The following is a 25,376-nucleotide window of genomic DNA, read 5'->3' as shown; positions in this document are numbered from 1 at the left end:
ACAGGGATTTCTGGTGCATTTGTGGATCATGCCAGCCGATAACAATGCATATCTTCCAAGGAAGATTTTGCAGCACTGATCACTCCTGGAGTGGTCGAGACTTTATTTCATTTTCCAAAAAATCAATTGGAAAAGACATCCCTGATTTGCTGGACTTGATGGTCATTTGTCCATGGAGTAAGTGACTATTTTATACAAACATAATTCCAAACATAGGGCTATATTCTTTTTTTTTATGTCTTCATTTTTGATTGTCATATATATGCAAAACGTATCATTTAAATAACTATTAAAAGAAAATGTGTTGGCTACACTAGAGAGTGTTCTTTGCTAATTTCACAGGTCCAGGCTAGCTGTTTCCACCCACTGCCACTCATTGTTAGCACAGTCAGGATACAGCCTGTAGCTTTTTCTCTTTGGTATCATCTGCTAGTCTGACGCTGGACATGAGAGACAAGAAGTCCCAAAAAAGGGTCATGTTCCATTAATGCAATGTTCATTCACATGAGTGGGTGGTGGGTAGTAGATGGATAGATAGATGGAAAGATAGAAACGATCTAACTCTCAAATCTTCCTCCATCCCTCTCTCCTCCTCCTCAGTTTCCTCTACCTCTCTCGGGCTGGACTGCGGTGCGTTGACATCGGCTCGCCCTCCCCTGCCCCCTCGCCCCCCAGCAATGGCCTCACGCATTGGCCTGCGGATGCAGGTAAAACACGACCACACTTCATCAGCCAGCTCAAAATACTGATACATTAGCTGTGGACTGCATAGTCTGTTTGTTGTGTTTTCTGCTTGAGTGGATAAAGGAGGAAGGTTTTGCAACATGGCTTACTTTCCTACTCTCACTTCTACCTACAGGCCTCGCACTTTTTTACACTTTAGTTTCTGTTATCGTTATTCAGAATACTGTGATTTGTTTGACATAGCGTAGCTGCCCTCTCTGATCAGTTTCAGGGCTCTTTGCCATCTATATTAAGAGCATTTTAAAGAGCAATTGCATGCTGTTACTGCATGCAATTGCATGCATGCCACTTATAATTATGTTTATAATGTTTGTATGCATACATGACTAATTTTGCTTTGCTTTTGTTAACATTCGCAGATTGCTGCTCCCTCTAGTGGTTCAGATCTCTCTTTTGTATTTTAATGGCCTTACATGCTTTGTCTACATGGTGATGTAATAAATGTGGGAGTTACTTCCCCTGTTCTGCTGACAAGCCCACTGCTCTCCACTTCCCCTCCCACTGTGTCAGCTATCAAACTTCACAGCTGCATCTTTTAAAATAGCCGAATGCTAGAGAACAGCCAAAACCCACAATGGCATCACATATCCATCAATTAATAGGTCAGAATGGGTTAATGAGGATATGATGTATATGTGTGTGTGTCTGTGTTACTCTATCCTCAGCTGATGCGAGACCAGCTGCAGCAGGAGGAGCAGCGCGAGCGGCAACAGCAGCAGAATGCAGCCCTGCAGTACATGCAGCATCGCATGGCCGCGCCACCTGCGCCCACCCCGGCCATCAGCACCCCACAGCATTACCAAAGCATGCAGGTCCCTATGGAGGTACTCAAGGTCAGTATGTGTGAACGTGTTCCTGTGTGTTTGATGATGACTGAAGCATAATCGCAAAGTTGGAAGTGACTTAGCAGGAAGGGCGGAAAGATGGGGGGGGGGGGCTTAAAAGGGAATTTGTGGTTTGATCTTGCAGCACAGAACGCAAAATTCCCTCCACCCGTCCACATACACACATCCTCTTCTCATAAGACTTGGACCGGACCACCGTGCAATCTCTGAGAAAAAAAAAAAAAAAAGTGTGTGGAAAATTTTGTGTAACTCTTTCGCTCTCACACGCACAAAGCACTATAGGAGCACGCGGGGAGAGAGACATGGTTTGTAAATGCCATGGGGTGGGGTGCAAATCCACTCACATGTTGCTGAGCAGGAGACAGGACAGCCCTCTGCAAGCTTCTGTCCTGGGCGCAGCGGAGGTGTTCTGAACTTAAGCAGGGACTCTAGCACAGCACTGCCACACAGGGAAAGAAGAGAAAGTGAATTTATTCAAAAGAGGGGGAGAAAGAGACAAGAGAAAAATGCGGTGGAGCAGCAACCAGGTAGGGAGACAGAAGGGGAGACAAGAGAAGTTTGATATGTTCGGTGATAAGACAGACAGGAGCGTAGAAGATAGCCTGTGTCAGACAAGGACAGATAAAGTTGAAGTGACATTTTGCCTGATTCCAAAGATGCCTGTGTGTGTCTTTATCTTTGATGTCTGTTTGTGCAACACTCAATCACAGCATGTTCAGATGCATGCCTCCGCTATATACATTCATATATATGTGGTGTGCATTTTGAATTGCAAAACCGCGTATTAATGTGCATTCATGAGTAACGATGTGGGGCGTTTTGTTGTTTTAAAAGCATGCCCCTGTGTGTGGGCGTGTGGGAGGGTGTGTTAGCCTTCATGAAATCTTAGAGCTTAGAATTGTCAAGGTCTTCTTTTATGTTGAAGATAAGGTGTCAACCTGCACTTGTGTGGCTTTCTGTCTGTCAGTCCAACACGAGCCTGTCGTGCCTTTTCCACTGTGCTGCTTTGGACTTGATCTGTGCTGACAGAGCGAGGCCAGATAGGACGAATAGTTATGACTGTTGGTAATGTTTTTCCCTCCGGCTCATGAGACACTGACACATCTGAGGCTGACAGCCAATCAAGTGTATTTATCCCAACTGTCAAGACTCAGCTTTGCTGTCAAGTCCTCAAGTATAAAACCGCACATGTATCATGCTCACGCGTAGAAGCAGGCACAAACTGATTATTGTCGTCATGAGTCCGAGCATGAATCTCTGTTTACTTAAAAGTTTCAGGTTCATTTGGTATAATCCTGGTGTTGGTTATAAAACAAAATAGGGGGTGGAAGGCTGGGGAGGTTGAATCTAGCTCTGTAGTAATAGGCAGCAGGCCTGCTCGCTGCTGAGCTTTAGTCTTTGATGTGAAAGAATGAGGCCAGCCCATTGCTTTGCCCTTTCTAGCCAAGCCAGAGGATTTAGGATGGCTTTATTCCTGTGGTACTATGTTGTGGAACCACCATTATATTATGGGAGTGGGATATAAAAGTCACAGGGTACAACTAAAATACATACAGTATGTGTTGAACAGTAGCGTAAAACAAGGCTAAGTTAATGAGCTTTTAGGATACAACCTGTCATTTAGGCGTTTAGTTAACTTTAACTCAGTGTGTGTGTGTGTGTGTGTGTGTGTGTATAGGTGCAGACCCACCTTGAGAATCCTACAGACTACCACATCCGCCAGTCTCAGAGACAACAGGTGAAGGAGTACCTGTCTACCACCTATGCCACCAAACAGGTACCCGTCTGTGTGCTTGCCTGTCTTTGTGGTTGCCTCAAAGGAACATCCCCCCCAGATCCAAGCCAGAAGGAGTTGAAGAGTTTTTTTTTTTTTTTTTCTTAGATAGTTACTGGACATTGCAGTATGATAATAAAACAAGACATACTGTCTTAAGTAATATGGAAAAATATTGCGTTTTTATATCGTTTTAGCAGTGGTAAAAGTGCAATTAATTGGGTTAATTAACTGGAAAATTGCAGCGGACAGCACTGAAGCCACTGTGTCAGTCCCTCTGCTCATAATCAGCATAAAAACACGCCACATGAAAGTGTGAAAAATCAAGACATCGAGACACTGAGCTGGTAGAGGACAAATGAGGATTGCTATTCAATGCTGGTGAAAGCCAAATAAATACTGTGCACTGTCAGAGCAGAGGGTGAGGTGGGGGTGGAGGGGGTCAGTATGATGTATTGAAAGGCTGCCTCTTAATCAACTTGGTTACAGGCCTATTTTCCCACTCATTGTGAGTGCAGAGCTAGATGGGTATTGCTCTGTGGGTCTCAAGCTGTATGTAAGTAAGTAAGTAAGTAAGTACACTTTATTAATCCCACAAGGGGAAATTCCAATTTAAGTTACATCCCGTCCAAGAGACACCAAAAAGACATGACAAACACAGGGTTACAGGATCAGGAGAACTTCGGGTCAGCCACCGTGCGCGGCGCCCCTTAGATTAGATGAGAAAGGAGGACATTAGGGAAAGAGATCCACCCCCCAATGAGTAGAAATTAGAGGCAGATTAGATTATGGGTGTTCTTCGGCAGGGAATAGTTTCCTACAAAATTCTTCGCCCTCGAAGGCTGTGAGTTATGTTATGTTATGTTATGTTGTGGGTATTTGTTTAATTGTCTTTGGAAAGTACAGTTGCTGTTGAGTTTTTCTGCTTATAAATTCTTGATTGTGTGAGCTGCACAAAAGTACCCATCCAGCCCCATTGTGTTGAGGTGACAGGAAAGGTTTGTAGGAGACTGGAAACTTCACCACAGAAACTCTCTGTGCTAAATATCTTTTTTGTATTTTGGGTGAACTTTTCCTTTAACATCGTCTCTGGGTGTCTGTCTGTTCATCTCTCTTACTCTGTCCTGTCATGTCCCCTAGACGGTCCATGCAGTAGCAGGGATGGTGCAGCCCTCTCCTCCTCCCTCCATGGGTCCCACGGGGAACTCAGCGTCGGCGCCCCCTCCTCTCCACTCCCCACGCATGCGCACCGAGCAGCTCCTGTCTGGAAACAGCGCCCCCAACAGCCCCATGGCCATGCTCAACATCAGTTCAAGCCACGAGAATGAGGTGAACGCACACAAGCGTGGGCTCACTTGTGCATGCACACATACACGCATACATCGTAAAACATTCATTCCTGATGATGTTATAAAGTGGAAATTGAGTAGTGCCGGATTGAAGAAATTACCTTGCTATATGACTTAATTACACGCCTATATAAAAAGATGAGGACTGCAGATTGCCCCTGAAGTGACATTTTTTCCACATTTTATGAAGGCATCATAATGATTTCATTGCTGCTTGGTATGGGTGAGCAGAATTTGTGAATATGTGTGTTTGCATGCACATGTCAAATGTATGTGTGTCTCTGTTTGTATGTTGATCTGCATTTTTGTGTGTGCCAAATGCAAATGCACCTGTGTGTTTGTGTCAGTCCTTGCAAAAAGCCCAAATGGATGTGTTGTTTAACTCAGCCAACCGAGTCTGACTATCATTACAGTTTAAATGCTCCATTATGGCCTTGCAGCAGTAATTACAGCTTAACAAGTGACAGGGCGACAGCAGAACGCAGGGCCCTTTGAACCAGACAGACTTTGACCTGCTCTCCTTCGCCTCCCACACTCTGCCTTTCCACTGCTTTCGGAGAATTTAGTCCTACAGATAGCTTCCATAAAATAGTCATCTCTACAATGAAGCGAGCATTTGCAAGTTCAACTCGAGGCCTGTATGCAGTCGGGTTTCAAGTGCTCTGTTAAATGTGCGAGTAGTGCCCTGAGTTTCAAGTAGAACCTACAATCTGCTAAACTGGTATTTGCTTTAAATTTGAACATTACAACTCAGCAACTCAGTTTGTCATAATTACATTAGTAACATTCTTATCCTGTATTTTTTTTTTTTTTTTTTTTTTTTTTGCAACACACAGATGGATGAGGTCATTGATGACATCATCAGCATGCAGTCCAGTTATGATGATATTCAGGCATACATTGATCCCGTACAGATGCCTAACACGGTAAGTGGAGTCAGAACGTAGACCAGTAAGCTGTTTCTGTCCCCATACAAAGTTAGACGTTGAACCATCGTTACTGCTTTCCCACCTGTCCATGCTTTCAGGATGCTTTATATTGTCTTTCATGTGATGTGCTGAGATGTGTGCTTTGTTGCAAAAAGACTTCAGTTTCTTTTTTTTTGTGTGTGATTAATACCAAAGATTTGAGATATGTTTAAAAATTCTATATTGTCTGTGTATTTTCACAAATTTTGCTCACTCATACCAAAAAACAAACAAACAAACAAACAAAAACAAAACACAACACAACACAACAAAACACAACAAAACAAAAAAACAATATCCATTTTCAATATTTTTTATGAATCAAGTGAAATCTTGATATTGGTGGATTTATTTGTGTTATATCAATATTCGCTTTTCTTCACTTAAAACATTGTTACAACACACTACAAGACAAAAAAAATATGTTTAGATGGACCTTTTTACTGTGTACTATAGTTTTGTGTCTACATGGCTGTACTCCTCTTATCCCTCACCCCCACTCTCTTTATGGGTTATTTTGGGCCCAGTCTGCCCTTGATGAGTCAGTGGGTTGGTTATGCGGAGTCATCAGTACTGAGACTCTGGTTGGACTAAGGGCAGAAAGGCCAGCCTTGTTCTTTTAATCGATGCTCTTGCATCCTTACAGTCTTTCTCTCTTTCGCTCTCTCTGCCATGTGCTGTTACTGTCCTTGGTGTTTTTGTTGCTGGTGTTGTTAATGATGCTCATGCTGTCAGCTTGGTGTGTATCAGAAGTCAGTCTTTGCCCCTCAGCTCAGGGGAAGCTATCAGTTATCTCCTTTATACGTACACACACACACACACACACACACACACACACACACACACACACACACACACACACAAACACAAATATAATTTTCAGTGTATAATTGACTTAAACACAGACTTGCTCTGGCATTCCAACTCTAAACCATATTGGGATAGATACTGTCGGGAAGACATCACAGAGGAGGACTGACTACCCAGTGCTTTGTGTTTCAGGGAACAAACTCAGAAAATTAACAATTAAACTGCCGGCAGTTAGAGTTCAACTTGTTTACAACGCATTGAGAGAGAGGGAGAAGGAGGAGGGAGAAAGGGAGGGGGGGTGATGAGGGTAATTTGTGCGAGGGGAAAACAGGCTGAAAGTCCAGATAGGGGAAAGTTCACTCTTGTTTGGTGGCGAGTGGAGGTAGAAGAGAGAGGGGACTGGTGCTGCCGAGGTCAGTCTCCTGGGACGGGTGTGTTAGTGCCAGAGAGAGTGTGTGAAGCGGAGAGAGAGTCCTGGCCTAATGAAGGAAGAGGTGAAGGATGAAGGAGATGAGTAAAACCTATGCCATTGTGGAAGTTATTGAAGGAGAGCAGATTCAGCTGGTAAGACATTGCAGCTCTGTGTGTGTGTGTGTGTGTGTATCTGTGTGTTTGTGTGTACAAGATTATTTGTATGAGCTTTGGTAGTTTTGTAAGAGTTGGCTGTCCCACAGTCCTCTCAGTGTGTGGGTGCAGCTCTAACTCCCAACCTCGGGTCTCTGATTATAGGATGAGCCACGGTGTGGGGTGTGGGGGAAGGGGTGTGTATGTGTGTGTGTGCATGTACTCTTTCCCTACTGGTTGTACTGTTGCACTGGAAATGGAGCTGGGGCAGAGGGTTGGAGGAGTTGTTTGATATGGCAGCTGCAGAGAATTGGGAGTATGAATATGGGCAGGCGTCCAGAGAGGGACACGCTCAGCTATTAGACATTAGATGGGCAGGGACGTTATGTAGTATGCCACTGTGAAGGTCGGCCCCGGACTCCGGTCTGTCTCACTGCTTTGGCGCAGCTCCACAACCCCAGAGTGTAAGTTAGAAAGAGTGAAGCTGAATACACCCCTATGGCTTTATCTGATAGGTTGCCTTGTTTGGTTGATTGGTTCACTCTGTTAGTCTGTGCTTATGTGTGTTCACGCAATCCTCTAACACACTGATTGATTAGATTAAGCTATTGATCAGGCCTGAGGTGGATGAGTGTGTGCGAGGCTGCAACAAGAATTGAATGGAGAGAGAGCAAGACAGTGATCTTTGTAGCAAACTCTCTCACACCAAACATCAATATGTTGCATACTTGGCGATAGACTAACTGCTGAACGTAAATGAGGTGGCCGCTGGAGCTTGTTTTCATATAAACGCTGTTACACATTAGTAATGTTGTGAAACGTTACGGAGGTGTTGCACTGAAGTAAGAGCAGTGAAAAAAAACATTACAGCCGTATTTCCAACTTACTGATCTCTGGTGGATGAAGCTCATCTGCTAATCCTGATTGGGATTAAAGCAAACTCTATGGAATCTTTGGAATCTCCCAGTTTCACAAGAGCCATTGAATGCCAGGCACCACTGAAGCTAGTGCTGCTTTTGAGTATATGTCCGTGTGTGTGTGTGTGTGTGTGTGTGTGTGCATAATTCCATAGAGCCAGAATAAGTTCCAGTCATGCTTGCTTGTTTGATTACATGGAGAAAAGGTTATTTTCTTAGTCTGGTTTGGGGCATGGCGAGATATGGGGAAGCCAGGCTGGGACATAGCAGGACAGTAGCGTGGAGGATGCTGGGACATGGAATCAAACTCAATTGGCAAGACCATTAAATCTTGAGGAGGAAATCTCAAACAACCATAGTAATGCAATTTCCTTCTAATCAGTGAAGATGTTTTTACAGCTTCTCTCTTCCTCCCTCACTCTCTCTCTCTCTCTCTCTCTCTCTCTCTCAGCCTCTGTTTCTCTCTACATCTAGAGCATATGTTAGACGTTCACAGAGCTTGTAATTTACATACAGAAGTGAATACATGGAGATCTGCGTGTGTGTTTATGTCTGTGAATGCGTTTGATCTCGCTGCTCACACAGTAGCCAGCTAGATAAGGTATCTTTGCTTTGAGATAAGTTTTGTTATCGGTTCGGCCTCATTAGTTGCGTCACATTTGCCCTCACTGCAGAGAGAAGGACACTGTGTCGGTAACAAGGCGTAAAAAGTCCATCTTTTTCATTAGAAAATGTCATTAAGAACAAAAATACTGTTGTTTTTTTTTTAGGAGTGCATGCACTGCTACAGCACAACCGTTATGCAGTGTCTAAGTGTAACACCACTGCACAAAAATTTGGGGTTAGGAGATGGTGTTGGAGAACCCAAGCCGTAAAGAGTGAGATAAGATAGAGGAGTTGATAGTCAATCATTTTTGTGTGTTTGGCAAGCTATTCATAGGTGTGATATTATTGCATTATCTGCTGCTATCTGCTCTTTACAGTGCACTAAACATGGGCACTGACTTTATAAAGGCACTTAACTAGGGTTACGCAGGATATGAAGCAATAAATGAATCCTCTAGTGAAGGAGAAACGTCCACCTCGTAGAGAAGTACCCCAGTATATCATCTGCCTTTGGCTGTTTTATGGAGTCTACCTTTCTTGGTGTTGTAGTAATGTTGTTGTTGTGAGACTTAACTTAAAGAGAGAGATAAGGGCTTTGTTGGAGAGTTGGAAGCCTCTCTATTTGCATTCATCCACAGTTTTATATATTGAAGCTTTTTTTTATTTAATGTAATGTATACCAAGTGCTTTGGAGGATGCTGTGTTTTTACTTTGATTATACTCTTCGCTACAAGTTTGAAGGATTTATTGTTAATGAGGAGGGTTGGAGCCTAAGTCATTTGTGACCGCGCAGGGGTAATCTTAAGTCTCAGCCCCACTCACTCTGCTCCTAGAGACCAAAGCTTTCAATATGGTTTTCTTCAGCCTCTGATGTGAATCCTGAGGAGAGGATAGGGCATGACACAAAAGCACCAGGGACCGCTCACATTCTCCTGTATTTCTGTCAAGGAGATCTGTGAATTACAGTTACATAATTTACATAATAAGGTGATTTCCTAAGTGATCAAAGGAAAGTGCTCATGTGGATTCTTGGTTTTCTAAAACGTATGGATTTTTGTGTGTATGTGTGATTGTGTGTGCACGTCCTCCCCAGCTCCCCCTGTCAAGCAGTCATTTGGATGTGTATACAGGTCCTGGGATGACAGGGTCAGCCATCGGCATGACCAGCAACTCCTGTCCCGCCAACCTAGCCATCAAGCGAGAGCTGTCAGGTAGGACCGTTCACCATCAAGCACGCTGTGGCCAAATCATCCAATGAAACTTGGGAGGCCTGAGGTCTTTCTTGTCCTGTTGTTTATTTATTGGGTTAATGTAAAAAAAAAAAAAAAAAAAAAAGTCTCCTGAAATGCTTGAGCATCTCACCTGGAATGCTTTTCAAAAGTTTCTGTTGAGATGTGTCACAGTCCTGGTCATTGTTTGTTAACCGCTTTTTATTATCGCCAAGACGCAGAAGCCCGTGCAATGGCCAAGGAGAGACAGAAAAAAGACAACCACAATCTGAGTAAGTCTTCCTGCTCCCCTATAATCATGTCTTTCCCTGAGTTACTTACCTACCTTGCACCTCTTCTTCACTACACAGAGCACAGTACACCTTTTCTTAACCACATCATCACTGACTTCTGCTCCTAGAAACACATACAAGCACATGCATGCATGCAGACATGCACCCATACTCACATGCGCACACACGCACACTATCTCTTGCACAAACTCTTTTATACACTCTTCGATCAATTTAGCTGACACAGTGCAACTAGTGGGTGGATGGTTAACTTGCTAATTTCTGCTGTTCTGGCACTAAAGTCTAATTGCCTGTGACTTTGTGTCTCTGTGTGTGTGTGTACGTGTGTGTGTGTGTGTGTGTGTACGTGTGTGTGTGTGTGTGTGTGTGTGTGTGCGTGTGCGTGTGTGTGCAGGTATGCACATGCATCGGTGTGCATGAATGTCTTTGTACCTCTGTCTACTCTTTACAGTTTATAACCAGGTGGCATGCCACTGATTGGTGCTTTTATTATCTGCACTGTCATGCCAGTCCAGCAGCTACTGAATTAAATCACCTCCCCTTACTGTCTGAGTGAACACTGGTCAAGGTCATTGAAAGTTGTCGTTTGCAGTGGGTGCAGTCTGACTTTCTTTTTTTATTCTGTCTTTCCTGCCGTTAACCCTCCGCCCCTCTTTTTTCCCTCTTTTTTGTCCCTTCCCTTTCCCCTTTGATAGTTGAAAGAAGAAGGAGATTCAACATCAATGACCGTATCAAGGAGCTGGGGACCATGATCCCCAAAACCAATGACCTGTAAGTTTGTTGTTGCTATGTGTGTGTTCACTGTAGACTGTAGAGTTGTTTGCTGCTTTGCACAGTAACATTCCCTTGTATGTAAATTCTCTGTGAATACTCAACTGTGTGTGTAGTGATGTACGCTGGAACAAGGGCACTATCCTGCGAGCGTCTGTAGAGTACATCAAACGCATGCAGAAGGATGTGCAGAGGACCAGGGAGGTGGAGAACAACTTCAAAAGGATGGAGATGGCCAACAAACAGTTATGGCTTCGCATCCAGGTAACACACAAACAGACACGCACTGTGCACACAAACACTATGGGGTGTGACAATTCATTCACTGCACTGATTCATCATAGAGTTGTGCAAAAAAAATCATTACAGCTGAGTACTACAGTATTATTTTTTGCAACACTGTTACTGATTCTCTAGCCCATGGTATCATGTATCATTTATGCACTTCATTTTTATGTGATACTATGACATCTACACTTACATGTGCTGTATCAAGTAAGTGCACTGTATTAACATTCTAATAAATTGGAATGGGAATTTTGAAGCAAACTGAGTTATTTTGCCATCTGATTTATCATATAATGCTGTATGTTTTATTAATCTATCCAGGTGTTATGCAATAGGTTGTATTTCAAGCTCCATTTATACATTTTCAGTGACTTGTGTATCATGATACGTATTGTGAGGTCTGTGCCAAAACCCAGCCCAAATATATTGATTATAAATTCTGCTTATTAAACTTGCCCAAACTGATGTGAAATCCTTTGAATCAAATCATACATAATTTTTAAGAAAAAAAAAAAGATTGAATGTGGTGATTAAATACAACACTGTGAATTGCAACTTTTTTTGTCAATAATGCGGTCAAAAATCTTTTTTTTAGAATAATTTTTAATTCTGTTGTCTGTTTTTTTTCCCCATACACATACACAAACCGACTGATCTCTTTTTCTCTCTTTCTCTGTAAACAGGAGTTGGAGATGCAGGCTCGTCTGCACGGTTTACCCAGCACCTCTCCCTCTGGCCTGAATCCGGCTGATGTGATGGGCCCCTTTGTTAAGGAGGAGACCAGCCCAGAGGAAAAGCTTCCCCACCACCCCACCCACACCCACCACCAGCCACAGGTCCAGCACCAGGCTCAGCCGCAGGCCCAGCAACACCACCTCCATCCTCAGACCCATCTCCACCCCCAGGGCCAGGTTCAGGGCCAGCCCCAGGCCAGACAGCTGCCTCCGCTCCCCCCACACCTCCAGCCTCAAGCCCCCATCCAGTACCCAGCTGTGGGCAGCTCCCAGCCCTTTGACTTTGCCCAGTCACTGGACTTGTGTGAAGGGGTGCCGTGCTTCTCAGATGGCATGTCGGGGCTAGGGGACCTGGGTGGACTGGGTGTCCAGGGAAGGAGAGGCGAGTTGGGCTTCCTGATGATGGACGAGCCCTTGTCCCCTCTGGGTGGAGACCCCCTTCTCTCTGCAATGTCCCCCGAAGCCTCCGTCGACTCCAGCCGCAGATCCAGCTTCAGCATAGAGGATGGAGACATACTGTAGAGAGCATATAAATACACACATACACACACACACACACACACGCCCACACACACACACACACACACACACATGCCCATATATATATACAGAGCTTGCAGTTGTAGTGAAGATGTAAACAGAGCACCAAAACTGGCAAGGTATGACAACAGCAGCGTAGACACACATCACTCACAGAATATACACTCATAACACACACACACCACAGTGGAATCAGACATACTGGATATGATATGTCCACATTCATGCATCACACACCCAGAGCAGGCGGCAAATACAATACACAGCACACAGGGTGAACCTACACTCATGACACATTTGTAGCACACTTATCTCCCTTCAGTCACACATTTGGAAGCATTCTGATCAATGCAAAGACACACACACACACACACACACACACACGTACCAGTGCATGTGAGCTAAGCTGAGCAACTTGAAACTTCGCTCAACACTCAGGAAGTGTCTGAGCATTTACAAGGGGCAAACCGATAATGCCAGGTCAAAAGTTAAACTGTATACTTGGCCTTGTTTCCATAAAGGTAGCTGTGAAACATAATTGGACAGGAGACAAAAGCAGTGGTTAATTAGATTGACGTTATCAGATCCAAGGACAGCTGAGTGCATTGTAGAGTCATTTCTCCCGTACATCAGCTTCTTTTAGTAGCCATAAATTGTTGAACGCCAAAAAAGTGAATAAAATGTTAATAGCTTTATGGTCCTGCATGCATAATTTATTTTTAAGAGGAATCCAGTTGCTCTATCTCCCAGTCTAGTATTATTCCACAGTTTGCCTTCACTTTGAGCAGCAGTTGTTTGGCGTTTCGGTTAGCTCAACTTTAGCCTGCAGAGCTCAGGTGTCTTCTTAAACTATGCAACTGCTAGAGCAAGTATTTAAGAAGCACACACTTATTCATTTATTGCATTGTCGCCACTTCTAGCTCTGATCATGCAGTGCTCCTAAACTGATACCCAGACATACATGCACACACACACACACAGACACACACACAGACACACATATAAGATTGTGTGCCACATACTACTGACAAAACTGGTTTCCTCTAATATGTAGAGGCATTGGCGCAAATTGAAGGGAATTATATGCAGCAGTTGCCTAAAACACACACACACACACACACACACATACAGCCCCTTCTCCCAAAGTTTACTCTACTAACACACAATGCCATGACCTTTACACCCAAAGACACTGTTAACCATGTTAACTCTGGAGAGAGACTAGAGAAATCCCTCGGATGAACTTCAACATACACACTGCCCAAAAACTATGAAGTACAATACTCAGGTAGCAGGTTACACAAACAGCAGGTACAGATGTTAACCTGAACCAGGCCAGAGCCATTAACCCTGCCAACATGCCTTTTTTTTATGTTTGCCTCTGCCGCCCTTCAAAGGCAAACAGCAGTAACTACATTTTGTGTGTTTTAAACGTTAAGAGGTTTAGACTTCATATCAATGTAAATTACGCCCAATGCCATACAGTTCACTTTTGTACCAGCAATACTTTTTGAGGCAGGAGACAAACGTATTTTTCCCAGTTTCACTGCTCTGCTCGGTTACTGCTTTTTGGCTTTGTACTGTAGGGCCTGGCCTGTGTTAGAGGCCCAGGTGGAGGAAAGATGGAGTGATAGTGTTGTAATACAGGAGAGAGAGGAGGAGGAGGAGAAGGAGGAGCTGTCGCGCTGAGTTTGTCTCAGTAGACGGCGGCAGTTGTATTGTCATAGTCTTCACTGTAAAAGCACAGCATCAGCACACATTTGCATGCATTTACACACACACACACACACACACACACATACACACACACATTTTGTTCACAAACAGTCATGCAGTAAACATTTAGACACTCACTTGACCATGTACACACACGCACACATACGCATGATCACACCCACACACCAGCATTCACACACATACAGACATATAGAGCAGTGTGCCTTGAGGCTGTGTTCAAATCAGCACATAAACAAGTCTCCAGCCATTCACTGTCTTCTCTCTGGGTACTGACCCAAGTGAAGCCGCCGTCTGCAGAGGAAGAGTTCAGGTCTACTGCCAGCAGTTTGCGGTTTGATGGCGGCCAGCTAACATCACAAACCCGTCGTCATCGCGGTCGTGTGTGTGGCTGCAGCAGGTGCAGTGGTCCTGAGCTGTAGCAGAGCTGGGGCTTGACTTTGATTTGATATAGCTTATGATCAGTACAGAAAAAAAGTAGGAAAACAAAAACGTTGATGGTGATTTTTTTTTTTTTTTTTTGATTAAAAAAAAGTATTTGTTTGTATTCTTTATTATTGTAGTTTGTTGTTTTATTTTACCTCCCAAAGCACTGGAAACTATATTATTGTATTGACTTTGTACATGAAAGAATTATGGAATAAGATTTATTTGAGATGTTTTATGCCACTAAGCCACTTAAATGTATTTTATTTGTATTTGTCCTTTTACTTCTATTTCATTTTATTCAAAAAAGGAAAAAAAAAGAAAAAAAGAAATTATTCTCAGAGCCATTTACCGTAAATGTACAGTGAAGGTACTGAACCCACTAGCGTTTTGTTGGGTGAGGAGTGGGGAGTCACTTATAAACTTCGAGATTTCAATAGACTTTTGGAGAAATGAAAAGATTATGTACATTTATGATGCCATTTTTATATTGATTAGGAGTTTATTTTTCTCTCTATTTTAACTTTGAAATTTGGAGCCAGACTAAGTTGAGAGGTGATTATTTGCTTTGATTGAATGGAAATTGCTCTTCTTGTGGATGTGAAGTTTACTGGTGGTTGTGGTCAGACTGAAGCAGGTTGGCATCTTCACCATGCCTTCTGTCACCCTGACTTTTGGTTTCCATGAAGACAGGCGGACGACCGACTTCACATAAACTCTGAGCCAAAGAGTTGTGGTTGCCATGGCATTGGATCACTGCCTTTATCTGTGTCTCTGTCTCTCTGCCAGAGTTGTGCCTTGTCCCTCTCAGCCACAGTTTGACTGTTATACTGTTTTCCAGCCAACACTCCAAAGGCCTCCTCTCTTCAGGCCTCCTCTACCTTCCACTAGAGGGCGCACTGCCAAGCAAACTACACTGGGAAAACTGGCGTTCTGGTTTTACTGAGGATATAAAATGTTTTACCAGAATCCACTCAGTGGCTCTTGTGTTCTTCTTTTTTTTAAGTTACTATTACTTGATGAAATGATGTGTGTGTGTGTGTGTGTGTGTGTGTGTGTGTGTGTGTGTGTGTGTGTGGTGTGTGTGAGGTGAGTGAGAGAAAGAAAGAAAGGGTGAGAGAGTGAGAAAGGGTTAGAGTTGAAAAGACCTCACAAGAAAAGATGAATTCCTCATATCTTGGGTAAAAGAAAAACATTTTGTAATTTTTAATTGTTTGATTCATTGCTGTTAGAGTTTGAATGAAAACAAGGCTTGAATTGGTGTATAGTTTAAGGTTAAGTTTGAACTGGTTGCTGGTTAAATGTCAAGTTCATTCATCACAAACATGTAAAGAAAAAAGGAAAATGAATCTACCTGAAATTAATTAGTCAATGATGAGTGAGACAAAACAAAGACAGGAAAAAACAAAACAAACACATGACACACTGGCCCTCCTATCCTACATGGTCTGGCTTACATGGCACCTCAAGAGTTACATTACACTCACTGCACTACAGCATACAAGTTAAAATGGCTGAAACCCTGGGTGAGCCAAAGGCGGAGAGGGATCCTCCACCGGGATGACTTAAGAGAGCAATAGGTGTGAGGACAGCTGGTCAAACAATAACATGGACAAAGGCAAGAGAACATACTGTAAATCCCCCTGTATTTAGGCAGGGGACAGATTAGAGAAACCCACTGGATGTAATTGCACCTTATGTCCACCAGGGAGCACCAGTGATCCATGTACGTGGTTCTGCTGTCTCCTTGAGCACTGCTCTCTCTCAAATCTGCCACCAGTTACAGAGAGAATGCAAACTGCAATGCAATTAACCTATTTTAAATACTCCTTTATTATCTCAGTTTTCCCTTAACCATGAAACAAGGTGGGGAGCCGTGATTACGCTGCCTCTGCAATCCTGTCTCTTATTTCCTTATACATGCAGCTGGGAAATATAGCAATATTATAGCAATACTGTGACGTGAGATGAGATTGTCTGGGCTTTTTGACATGATAATATTGTGTTATGGCAGTTTCATGGGCTTATTAGTCTAACTCTTCTATTATTTGCCTCTGCCTGCTTGATCATCACATCCACTAATGACTGTTTATCAGAAATCTCACATGTGTAAATATCTTATCAAAGCATCCCTGCAATATCTACATAATATCAACACTGAGGTATTTGATCTGAAATTTCATATTTGTCCATATTGCAAAATGCCACTCACAGGTGCAGAGATTTGTAGTATAGACCCTCACTATCTTTTCTTCTATTATAAATCAGAACCAACTGTTGGAGATGTTGATGCTTTTTTTTTTTTTTTTTTTTTTTTGTTCTGATCTCAACCTTTAGCTGGAATCCAAACACAGCAAGATGTAAAGTTTGACTTATAAGCCTACGAGTGAAAAATATGACATCTGGTATTTGTTGGTGCTGATTCGGCAAAGTCACCCTCTTGTCTCAGAGCTGATTATCTGCACAGTTCACCCTCTTCCTCCTTTCATTTGCCTCTCCCCCTCGTTTGCCGCTCTTTCCATCTTCTCCTGATGTATTAGTTCGAGGCCGCTTCGGGATGATCCATATCTACCGTTAAACAGCCTTTCTTAACTTAAATCAGGGTAATCTTATTCCTTATCCACACACACACACACTCTCTCTCTCTCTGTCTCACACACACACACACACACACTGATGCTGGAGCATGTGTAAGTGTAGTGGTGGTGTCTGCAGCCCATCCAAAGACCCATTCTCCCAGGGCTTTATGATGCTAATGTACTCCACAGTCTAATAAATCCCTGTAGAGCTGCAAAGAGGAGATCTTATGGCTCACACCGATCACCACCTTTTCGCCCATATCCCCCGCATCACACACACACACACACACTGCTATTAACGCAGTAGAAGTGCCTGCCTTGCACTTCCGCGAATACTTGGGTGGCTGTTTAGCGAAGAGAGAGCGAGAGAGGGGTTGAGACAAATCAAACATGAAGGTGCAATTTAAGAGATGTTGGCAAGCTACTGCGGAGTTTGGCCCCGGCGTGGAGTGTGTGTGTGTGTGAGTGAGAGAGGAAAAGAGTGAGAATGAAAGAAATGAAGAAAAAGAAAGAAAGAAAAGAGAGCTGCACAGAACAGTAGAGCCATCCTGCCGGAGCAGAGGGAGCTTCATCGCCTCTTTTCTCAGTGGTTGGGCCTCCTGAACTGGGATTGGCAGTAGCACAGCACCCTGACCACCACCACCACCCCGTTCCACAGAGAGGAGGAGGAAGAGGGAAATGTGGAACAGGGCAAAGCAAAATAATCACTGAGGTTCTTTTACATGTTCAACAAACAGTGAACAAGGAGCTCCATTCAGGGCCGAGGATGGCTCTATCGGAGCAGGGGTGAAATTAAGGTTTTCTCCTTCTCCTTCTCCTTCTCCGCCCTCTGCTTCCTTCTCTTCCTCCTTTATCTCTGTCTGTCTATCTACCCCAACTTCTCCCCCGCACCCCCCATATCTCCTCCCGTAGTCTTCTTCTGGCCGCTGGGCTCGCAGTGTATATGAGCCCTCCCTCCCTCCCAGGGGAGCAGTGTGTCACTCAGCTTGAAGCCCAAGGAAGGGAGGTGAAAGGGGGCTGATTGAGCTAATTTAGCCCCTGGATGTGAGAGCAGGAAAGGCCTCACCCTGCGCTAATAGACAGACATCAAAATGGAGATGAGGGGGAGATGAAAGGAGGGGAGAGGAGTGGAGGAGGAAGGACTATAAAATTGAGACGACTTTTTGATGGATTTATCTCTTTTGTCCGAGGGGATGTAGAGAAAACTTTTATGAACACTCAGTGACATTGTGAAGTTGGTAAAGGTTTATGTGTGTTGCCTTGAATTAAAACCTGCTGATATTACTTATTGATCCATCCTCCTCCATTAAGATACCGTCAATCACAGCCTGCTTTATGATCTCTTCTGGCCCGGGCCACTTGCCGTACATCCTGCCTGACAGGCAGTCTGAGCCCACACCAAAAATACTGGCTTTTACCACATGGCTGAAGGTTGGAGACACTTTTTATGGCTTTTGCAGGCATACCTCTGTGGGACCTGCTGACCCACCATCAAAAAACCACTAATGAAGATGGCACGCTGACACAACATTGATCTCAGCTCAATAATTCATCAGCGCTTGAGTTTAAAGATCATTCTAAAGTTTTTGGGACATGTCTGAAACACTGACGACATTTTGTTTCTCACTTTTATTTCCGAAGTAACTATTTTTTCTTTTCTTTTTTAAAAATTTTTATTTTGTTTGTACACTGGGTTCAACTACATATTATTAAAGGTGTAATAATTTATCTTCTTGAACTGATCAGTTATAAATTTTACTGATTCAACTGCATTGATTTTCTGAAAGAAATAAACAGAATGAACCACTCTGACTTTGGTGTGAACTGATATGAAACCACTGTGCTTTGAATCATATTGCTGATCATTGTTTAAAAAAGAAAAATCTACAGAACACTATGACTTACAACTTTTTTGGTCAATAATATTCTTAAAATAAATAATAAATCCCCAAATATTTTTTGTATGATTTTTCTCACATTTCAGAACAAAAAAAGGAGAGTCTTACATTGCTGCACATTTATTTAGTTAAGGGATGTACCATTTTGGCTACATGACGCTTAATGAATCAGCTTTTACAAACTTGAAAAAGAAAAGAATTATGCATTAAATCATCACCTTGTGAACTGTAAATCACAAGATTCACAGCCACATATATAACCATATATTTACAGTCTCAAGTTGCCTCTTTTTCAGTCTGTAGAGCCATTCTCTCGATGGACAGGGCTGATCTATACCTGATCTCTGGAAGGATGCAAATAAAGGTTGTCACATGTTACTTTGGTGTGGCCTTTCTCTCAAAGGTCAAAACTGTGAACTGACAATTCCCCCTCAGACAGACAAGGCAACTCTCTGCTCCTGTCCTTCTTCCTGCCTGCCGTACACTCTCCCGCTAACTAACTTGGTGTCTGCGTCGTCGCCACATGCCTCCTGCCTGTCTTCATTCCCACCTCTCTGCCCCTCTTTATTCCGCCTTTCCTTTGTCCATCTTCCTCTACATATTTAATACTCGTCCCTGACTCCTCTCAACCCCTCATGCCGCTATTCCTGAAAGAAAGGAGCTCAAATTGGCTGGAGAGATGAATAATGTCCCCGCCATTAACTGTGGCATGGAAGGATCACTCTTTTCATGTGTGGTGAGGAGACGGAGAGATGAGCTTGTGAGAGGTGAGGCAGGTGGAGGTGGGGTGGGCTCTGGTGGGGGTCTTTATGCTCTTTTTCCAACTTTACTCAGGCTGCAGCTTACAATCCTACTGGGGAGGAACCGGTTGGGAGGAAGAAAAGAGATGAGATGGAGCTTGGGAGTGTTTGCAGATAGAGATTTGTAGAGCCAGCCGCGGGGTCAGACAGTAAGATCGTTGCTGAACAATGTGTAGCCGTGCATGTGACTTAAATTAGTTTTATTTGGCTGGTGAGCGTCCTTGATTTGCAGGTGAGTGCACAGAAACAATTTCCATGGAAGATTTCAAAAGTCATAAACTCAAGCTTTTAATCAACACTGGACTTTCGTTGTACAGATGAAGTACATTTTGGAGAAAACAATGAATGAGACTGAACGATCACTTGATTTCCCAAAAATAAAAAACAGATCAATTTCATCAAAACTGCATGCTAATTCTTTGTAAATAAAATTTGATTTATGAACAAAAAGTAAGTCTGCATTCTTTTATGTTTCCCCATGATACCCGTGTGAAAAGATCATTTCCCCCCCTTCTACATGACCAGTAGGGGGAGTGAGTGGTCCATAACAAAGCCCACCCCCATAGGGAGACAAGACAAGGCAGGCCTGACTGACACATTTCTTAGCACTGCTGCAAATTAAGATATTGTTTGAAACTGCTGTGAATTTCATCCATTGACAGAGGGTGTATCTGGTGCAAGGTGTGTAGAATAAAGATATGGTGGTATCTCTACAGTTGGAACATAACAGGTAAGCTGTCGGTCAGCTTTTTCAATCATCCCAGATGGAACAGAAACACTGTGGTACTTTTTTTTTTTTTTAGCTTTTTGGGTAGGGATTGTTGAGTTGTGCTTATTATCACTTATATAGATGATACTTTGGCGTAGAAATCATTTTTCACATTTTGGCTCATTAAACCACTCAAACCATTTCTGTAGACAGAATTGAATTGATTGTTAGAGTGAATTGAACATGGCATCCTCATTGGAGGTTTATTCGAAATGAGGGATTTGTCTACAGGACAAAGGGTGGAGCCTCAAATGATGGACAATATTACTGCCCTTGATGCCCAGAGAACCATGAAGATTACTGACAAACTAATGGTCTGACACGCAAGATCCAATCTAGCCTAAGCTTCTGAGATCTATTTGTTCATTTGCTGTGTTTGTTTCTCTATCTGCCAATCCATCCAGCCATCCACTCATCCATTCATCCGTCCGTCACACAAATCCTCTTCCATTTGTGCGCTGTTGTTCTGAGAGAGAGAGTGTGAGCTTGGCGTGTTTCAGTGAACTTACAATCTGAAGGTCGCAAAGATTTGACTTTTTTTTTTTTTTCTCTTCCATACCTCCCTGAAAAGCTGCGTAGATTATACAGCCTACAGCTGTTATCACATTTATGCCCTTCTTGAGGCTTTTTTTTATTCTCATCCTCACGTCTCTCTCCCCCCTCTTTCAGAGACCCAAAGATAACGGCACGCCACATGACACCATTGTCCTCCCTCTCTCTCGTAGGTGGAGATTTAAAGTTCTGTTTTAAAACTGCCACTGTTCCAATCCTACTTAACCCCCCCTCCTCCTCCTCTTGTCTCCTCCCTTCCTCCTGAGTATACTACCTAACCCTTCTGAACTTCAGTCAGAGTTACTGAAGACCCACAGTACACTGGGGAGTCGGATACACCGCTGAGAGAGAGACAGAGATAGACAGAGACTTAGCTGCCTGCTATTCCACCACTCTCTCTGGTAATAAGAAAAGTTTCTGTTCTTTTCTGTGTTACAGCAGAGAGATAAAACTAGGGATCACTCACACTCACGTGCACTTTCTCTCACACAAAAAACACACTCCTGCATGCACACAAACACGATCACTGACATGCACACAGCAAAGTGCACAAGTGCAAAGAAACACACACACACACACACACACACACACACACACACAAATCCAGGAATGCGCAAAATGGAGACACAATTGAGACAAATATGCACCCATACACACACCAGGTTCACCATTTTGCACAAGGCTTTCTCACTCCATTGCACTCACTTTTATGGGAAAAAAAGAGAACAGAATTGCAGAAGGAGAAAAAGAAACAAGTTTAGTCTGTAAACGCCTTGAAAACCTGGTTCAAATTAGAGGGCGATTTCCACAAAGGTCAATGTATTCAGCTGATATCCTAAGAGGGAGGAAATTTAATACCCTTTTTGGTTGAATTAATTAATTATAATATTAGGCTAGCTCAAGGGGTCCTTTTCTTCAGTGATTAAGTGAGCACATATCTTTAAAAGACTGTGTTGGTCTCAGGGGCCCTGGGCTTCTGAACCTTGGGGTGGAGCAGGGAGGGATGTATTAAACATGAGAGGACGGAGATACACAGACCGGTCTGCTCACTTCCATGGCAAAGCTCGCCATGTTCCTTATTTAGACCTTCAGTGGAACTTGTCTTTCTTCACAGCGGAGCTTGTCTCTCACCTCTCTGCCCTCCTCTGGTCCCCTCCGTGTTCGGCTGCGCAGTCGGCATGTCCTGTCTTCGAAATGATTTTTGTGTTACTGCTGTGCGTGCATGGCTGTGCCTTTGCATGTGTGCATGTGTGTCAGTCTAACACTGTGCAGGCATGTGTGCATGTATGTATGCGTGTCTCCATGAGCATGTGTTAACCTCTGGGCGCTGACTTAGCGAGGAGTGTTCACGCCTCCTACCTGTCAATCATGCCCATTGAATGAGTGTGCATCTTATAAAAAAACAGCCATTCCTTTCTCCTACAGAGGCTGAGCATGGTGACCTGAGGAGGGGTAGCTTGATTAAAGGGTAAACAGAATACCGACAGAGGACCTAGTGGGATGCTGCTGGAAGGGTTGGTGAGGTTGAACAGAGTTGAATAAAACCACTGATCACTAGATGCCCTTTCACCTTCTGTGCTTTAGTTCTCATGAAGCCCAGGATCTCATTTTGCTGTGTATAACTAATTTTAAGAACACGCAATAAAAATATTATTATTTATATAAACACTTCATAACGAGCTGTAAATATCAAACTATGTACCAGATAAGTTCATATGATCAATATAGTGCTTTATTTTTAGTGTATATTTTGGAACACACCTTATAAACAAATAATCAGCTTAAAAGGGGTCAGTGGGGAAAAAGCAGCTCTGACTCTTTGCGTCCTGCTTTTATGGGCATGTGAGGCTGTTGGTTTAGGTTTGTGGTGCATAGCTAGCAAGTGCATGTGAACACCCACACCCACACACACACACACACACACACACACACACACACAACACAACCGAAGGCATCCTGCCCCTACTGCCTGACCCCACTAAACATTCAGGTACAATTAATTATTCCTTCCTGATCTAACGAACGCAGTGCACTGATTGGACACCCTGAGGGTACAAGGGCAATATTTTAAAAACACTTTCTGGTCATGAATTTTAATCACTTCAAATGTATTGATAAATTATTAATTAAGTGACTTTAAGTGATGCCAGGTGGGCATAATTTCAGAAGGAATAGTAAAATGCTTTTGGGGCTAAAGCGCTGTGATGTGGAAGCAGTGTGAAGGAGCTTGTTATTTTTCTCTTAAAGCCGGCTGTTTTATTTAAAGGGATTTCTCACAGCGCGTTCCGGCGCTCTACGGGCTTATTTGGTCAGGCAGAAAGGATCTGCCATTTTGCGAGAATTAAGGACATTTTTCATTCTTTGTTTTATCTCAGCTGTAGGCCTGTACTGGTAGTCTTCTCCGGATCAGATTTTTGCCGGATTGAAATTCCTCTCCCGTTTGGTTAATGTGGCCTTATTCCCTCACTGCTCCCACATTTTTTTGGCATCAATATTGAAACACATTTCTGTAGCAGTTTCAGCTTATGTGTCTGAAGTCATGATAGAACCAATATAGATAAGAACAAATGATTCAAAGCTCAGTGAGGCACACCATTCACTGTGCTTTTTACTGCGTAATTCCCACATTATATTAGCATAAATATTAGAATAATGTTCTGGATATTGAGACATTCAGATATTGTGAATATGAACCTGACTCTTGCCGGCACCCAGCAGGTACTGAGCAAAAATACAGTATGTTTGAGTGTGGGTTCCAGTGTGTCTGTGCCGGTGTCTGTTTGCATGTGTCTGCCTGTTCTATAGGTTAACCTGGCGAACAAGACCCAAGTGGGAACAGCGCAAATTACAAATTACCTCCCTTATTAGGCCTGACCCCAAATTTCCTCTCATGAATATTCATTATGGTGGCCACTCGGTGCACTAAGAAATGAATTTGCCCTCTCCTCAGAGTGGACTGTGAATAAGGAATGATTAATGGAATTCTGCGTGGTATGAATCCATCATTCCTGGGATGGAGGCTGGCCTGGTAATAAGGATCCAATTAGAGCCACAGTGGGTGGGACACAGCAGGAGCCATGGCAAGACAGACCCTAACACCTACCCACACACACCTACACACACATACACACACGCCAACACACTTTGGACTCATATATTGCACTAACTCCCTGTATTTCTCATTTGCTAGCTCAAATTTCCATTACAAGAAAATTGAGAGTGTAAATGTACCAATTTACTGCAGGTAAGACTAACTTTTTTAACATCTCCCTTGCTTTGCCCCACTCCCTCTCTCCCCCTCTAGCTCCCCACCTCCTCGTACACCGCTCCTCTCAGCAGGGCTGTTTTGCCTGGGTTGGCACCTCTACCTTTCCTGGTTAATTTCATGTTCCGGTGCGTCCTGAGACAGCTCATCCTGCTGCCAAATATTTGTGTTGGGAGGCCAGCTAATCTGAGGCTAGGTACACACACCTATCCATACACACACACACACACACACACATACACACACACACTAGCACATGGTTATCAGTGTACGGGCAGCAGGTGTGTGTGCTGGAGGGTATGAACATGTGTGAATGCGCATGCACAGGTGATACTGGTGTGTATCTTCCACCCTCTTGACCCCTTGGCCAGGTTACAGTGGATTAATCGTGCAGCCATGTTTACTGCTGGAGTGCGACTGCAGTATTTACAGATGAATGAATGTATGGAGAGATGAAGGGATGAGGTTATTGAAAGGAGGAGACATTTCCACTCTCTATCTTTCAAAAATGAGCAGAGCATAAAGGTGAGTTGGCCCTCATTTACTTCAGGTTTGAGTGAGCGCACTTTATAAATGCAATTTATTGTTCTCATAAATCCATCTAAATTGAAAATAACCCATGTTTCACCTGTAGCCAATGTAAATTCCACTTCCTGGAACATCTTTATTGTCTGTTCATCTCTTTTCTTGCTTCACCCAGTCCTCTCCCTTGCTTTAATGAGGTGTTCTGTTCCTTTCCTTAATAAACTAAAACCTTTTAGATGAATTACATCTCTTTAAGATTCATCTTCAGCACCGTGGCTTCTCTTCTCCTTTTATGATTGTATTTAATCCACATCACATCTTTATTCAGAACAAATACCCCAGTATGACACCTCTCGGAGCGCAGGCGGAGAAGAGGAATGTTCGGCAGAGGTAGAG

General features: G+C 43.3%; 1 protein-coding gene across 6 annotated transcripts in view; it reads left to right on the top strand.

Annotated features, from left to right (window-relative positions):
- The window catches only part of tfeb (transcription factor EB), a 32,777-nt gene extending 17,212 nt beyond the window's left edge, over window positions 1-15,565 (top strand). For 4 of the 6 annotated variants that reach the window (XM_030052183.1, XM_030052182.1, XM_030052184.1 and 1 more), the window contains 10 exons: window positions 601-707; window positions 1,410-1,577; window positions 3,268-3,366; window positions 4,504-4,692; window positions 5,549-5,638; window positions 9,671-9,788; window positions 10,022-10,078; window positions 10,795-10,870; window positions 10,987-11,134; window positions 11,842-15,565. In XM_030052183.1, coding sequence (XP_029908043.1) covers window positions 678-707; window positions 1,410-1,577; window positions 3,268-3,366; window positions 4,504-4,692; window positions 5,549-5,638; window positions 9,671-9,788; window positions 10,022-10,078; window positions 10,795-10,870; window positions 10,987-11,134; window positions 11,842-12,414 — 1,548 coding nt within the window. In that variant the 5' untranslated portion in view covers window positions 601-677 and the 3' untranslated portion in view covers window positions 12,415-15,565. Of the gene's footprint in view, window positions 1-600; window positions 708-1,409; window positions 1,578-3,267; window positions 3,367-4,503; window positions 4,693-5,548; window positions 5,639-9,670; window positions 9,789-10,021; window positions 10,079-10,794; window positions 10,871-10,986; window positions 11,135-11,841 lie in introns of those variants that run through there. The other 2 variants (XM_030052185.1, XM_030052186.1) reach the window with 2 other exon arrangements.
- The last annotated feature ends 9,811 nt before the right edge of the window (window positions 15,566-25,376 follow it).

This window comes from Myripristis murdjan, chromosome 5, assembly GCF_902150065.1.
Source record: "Myripristis murdjan chromosome 5, fMyrMur1.1, whole genome shotgun sequence".
Classification (NCBI taxonomy): domain Eukaryota; kingdom Metazoa; phylum Chordata; class Actinopteri; order Holocentriformes; family Holocentridae; genus Myripristis; species Myripristis murdjan.
Note: the sequence above shows the minus strand (reverse complement) of the source record. Positions and strands in the feature narration are given on the sequence as shown.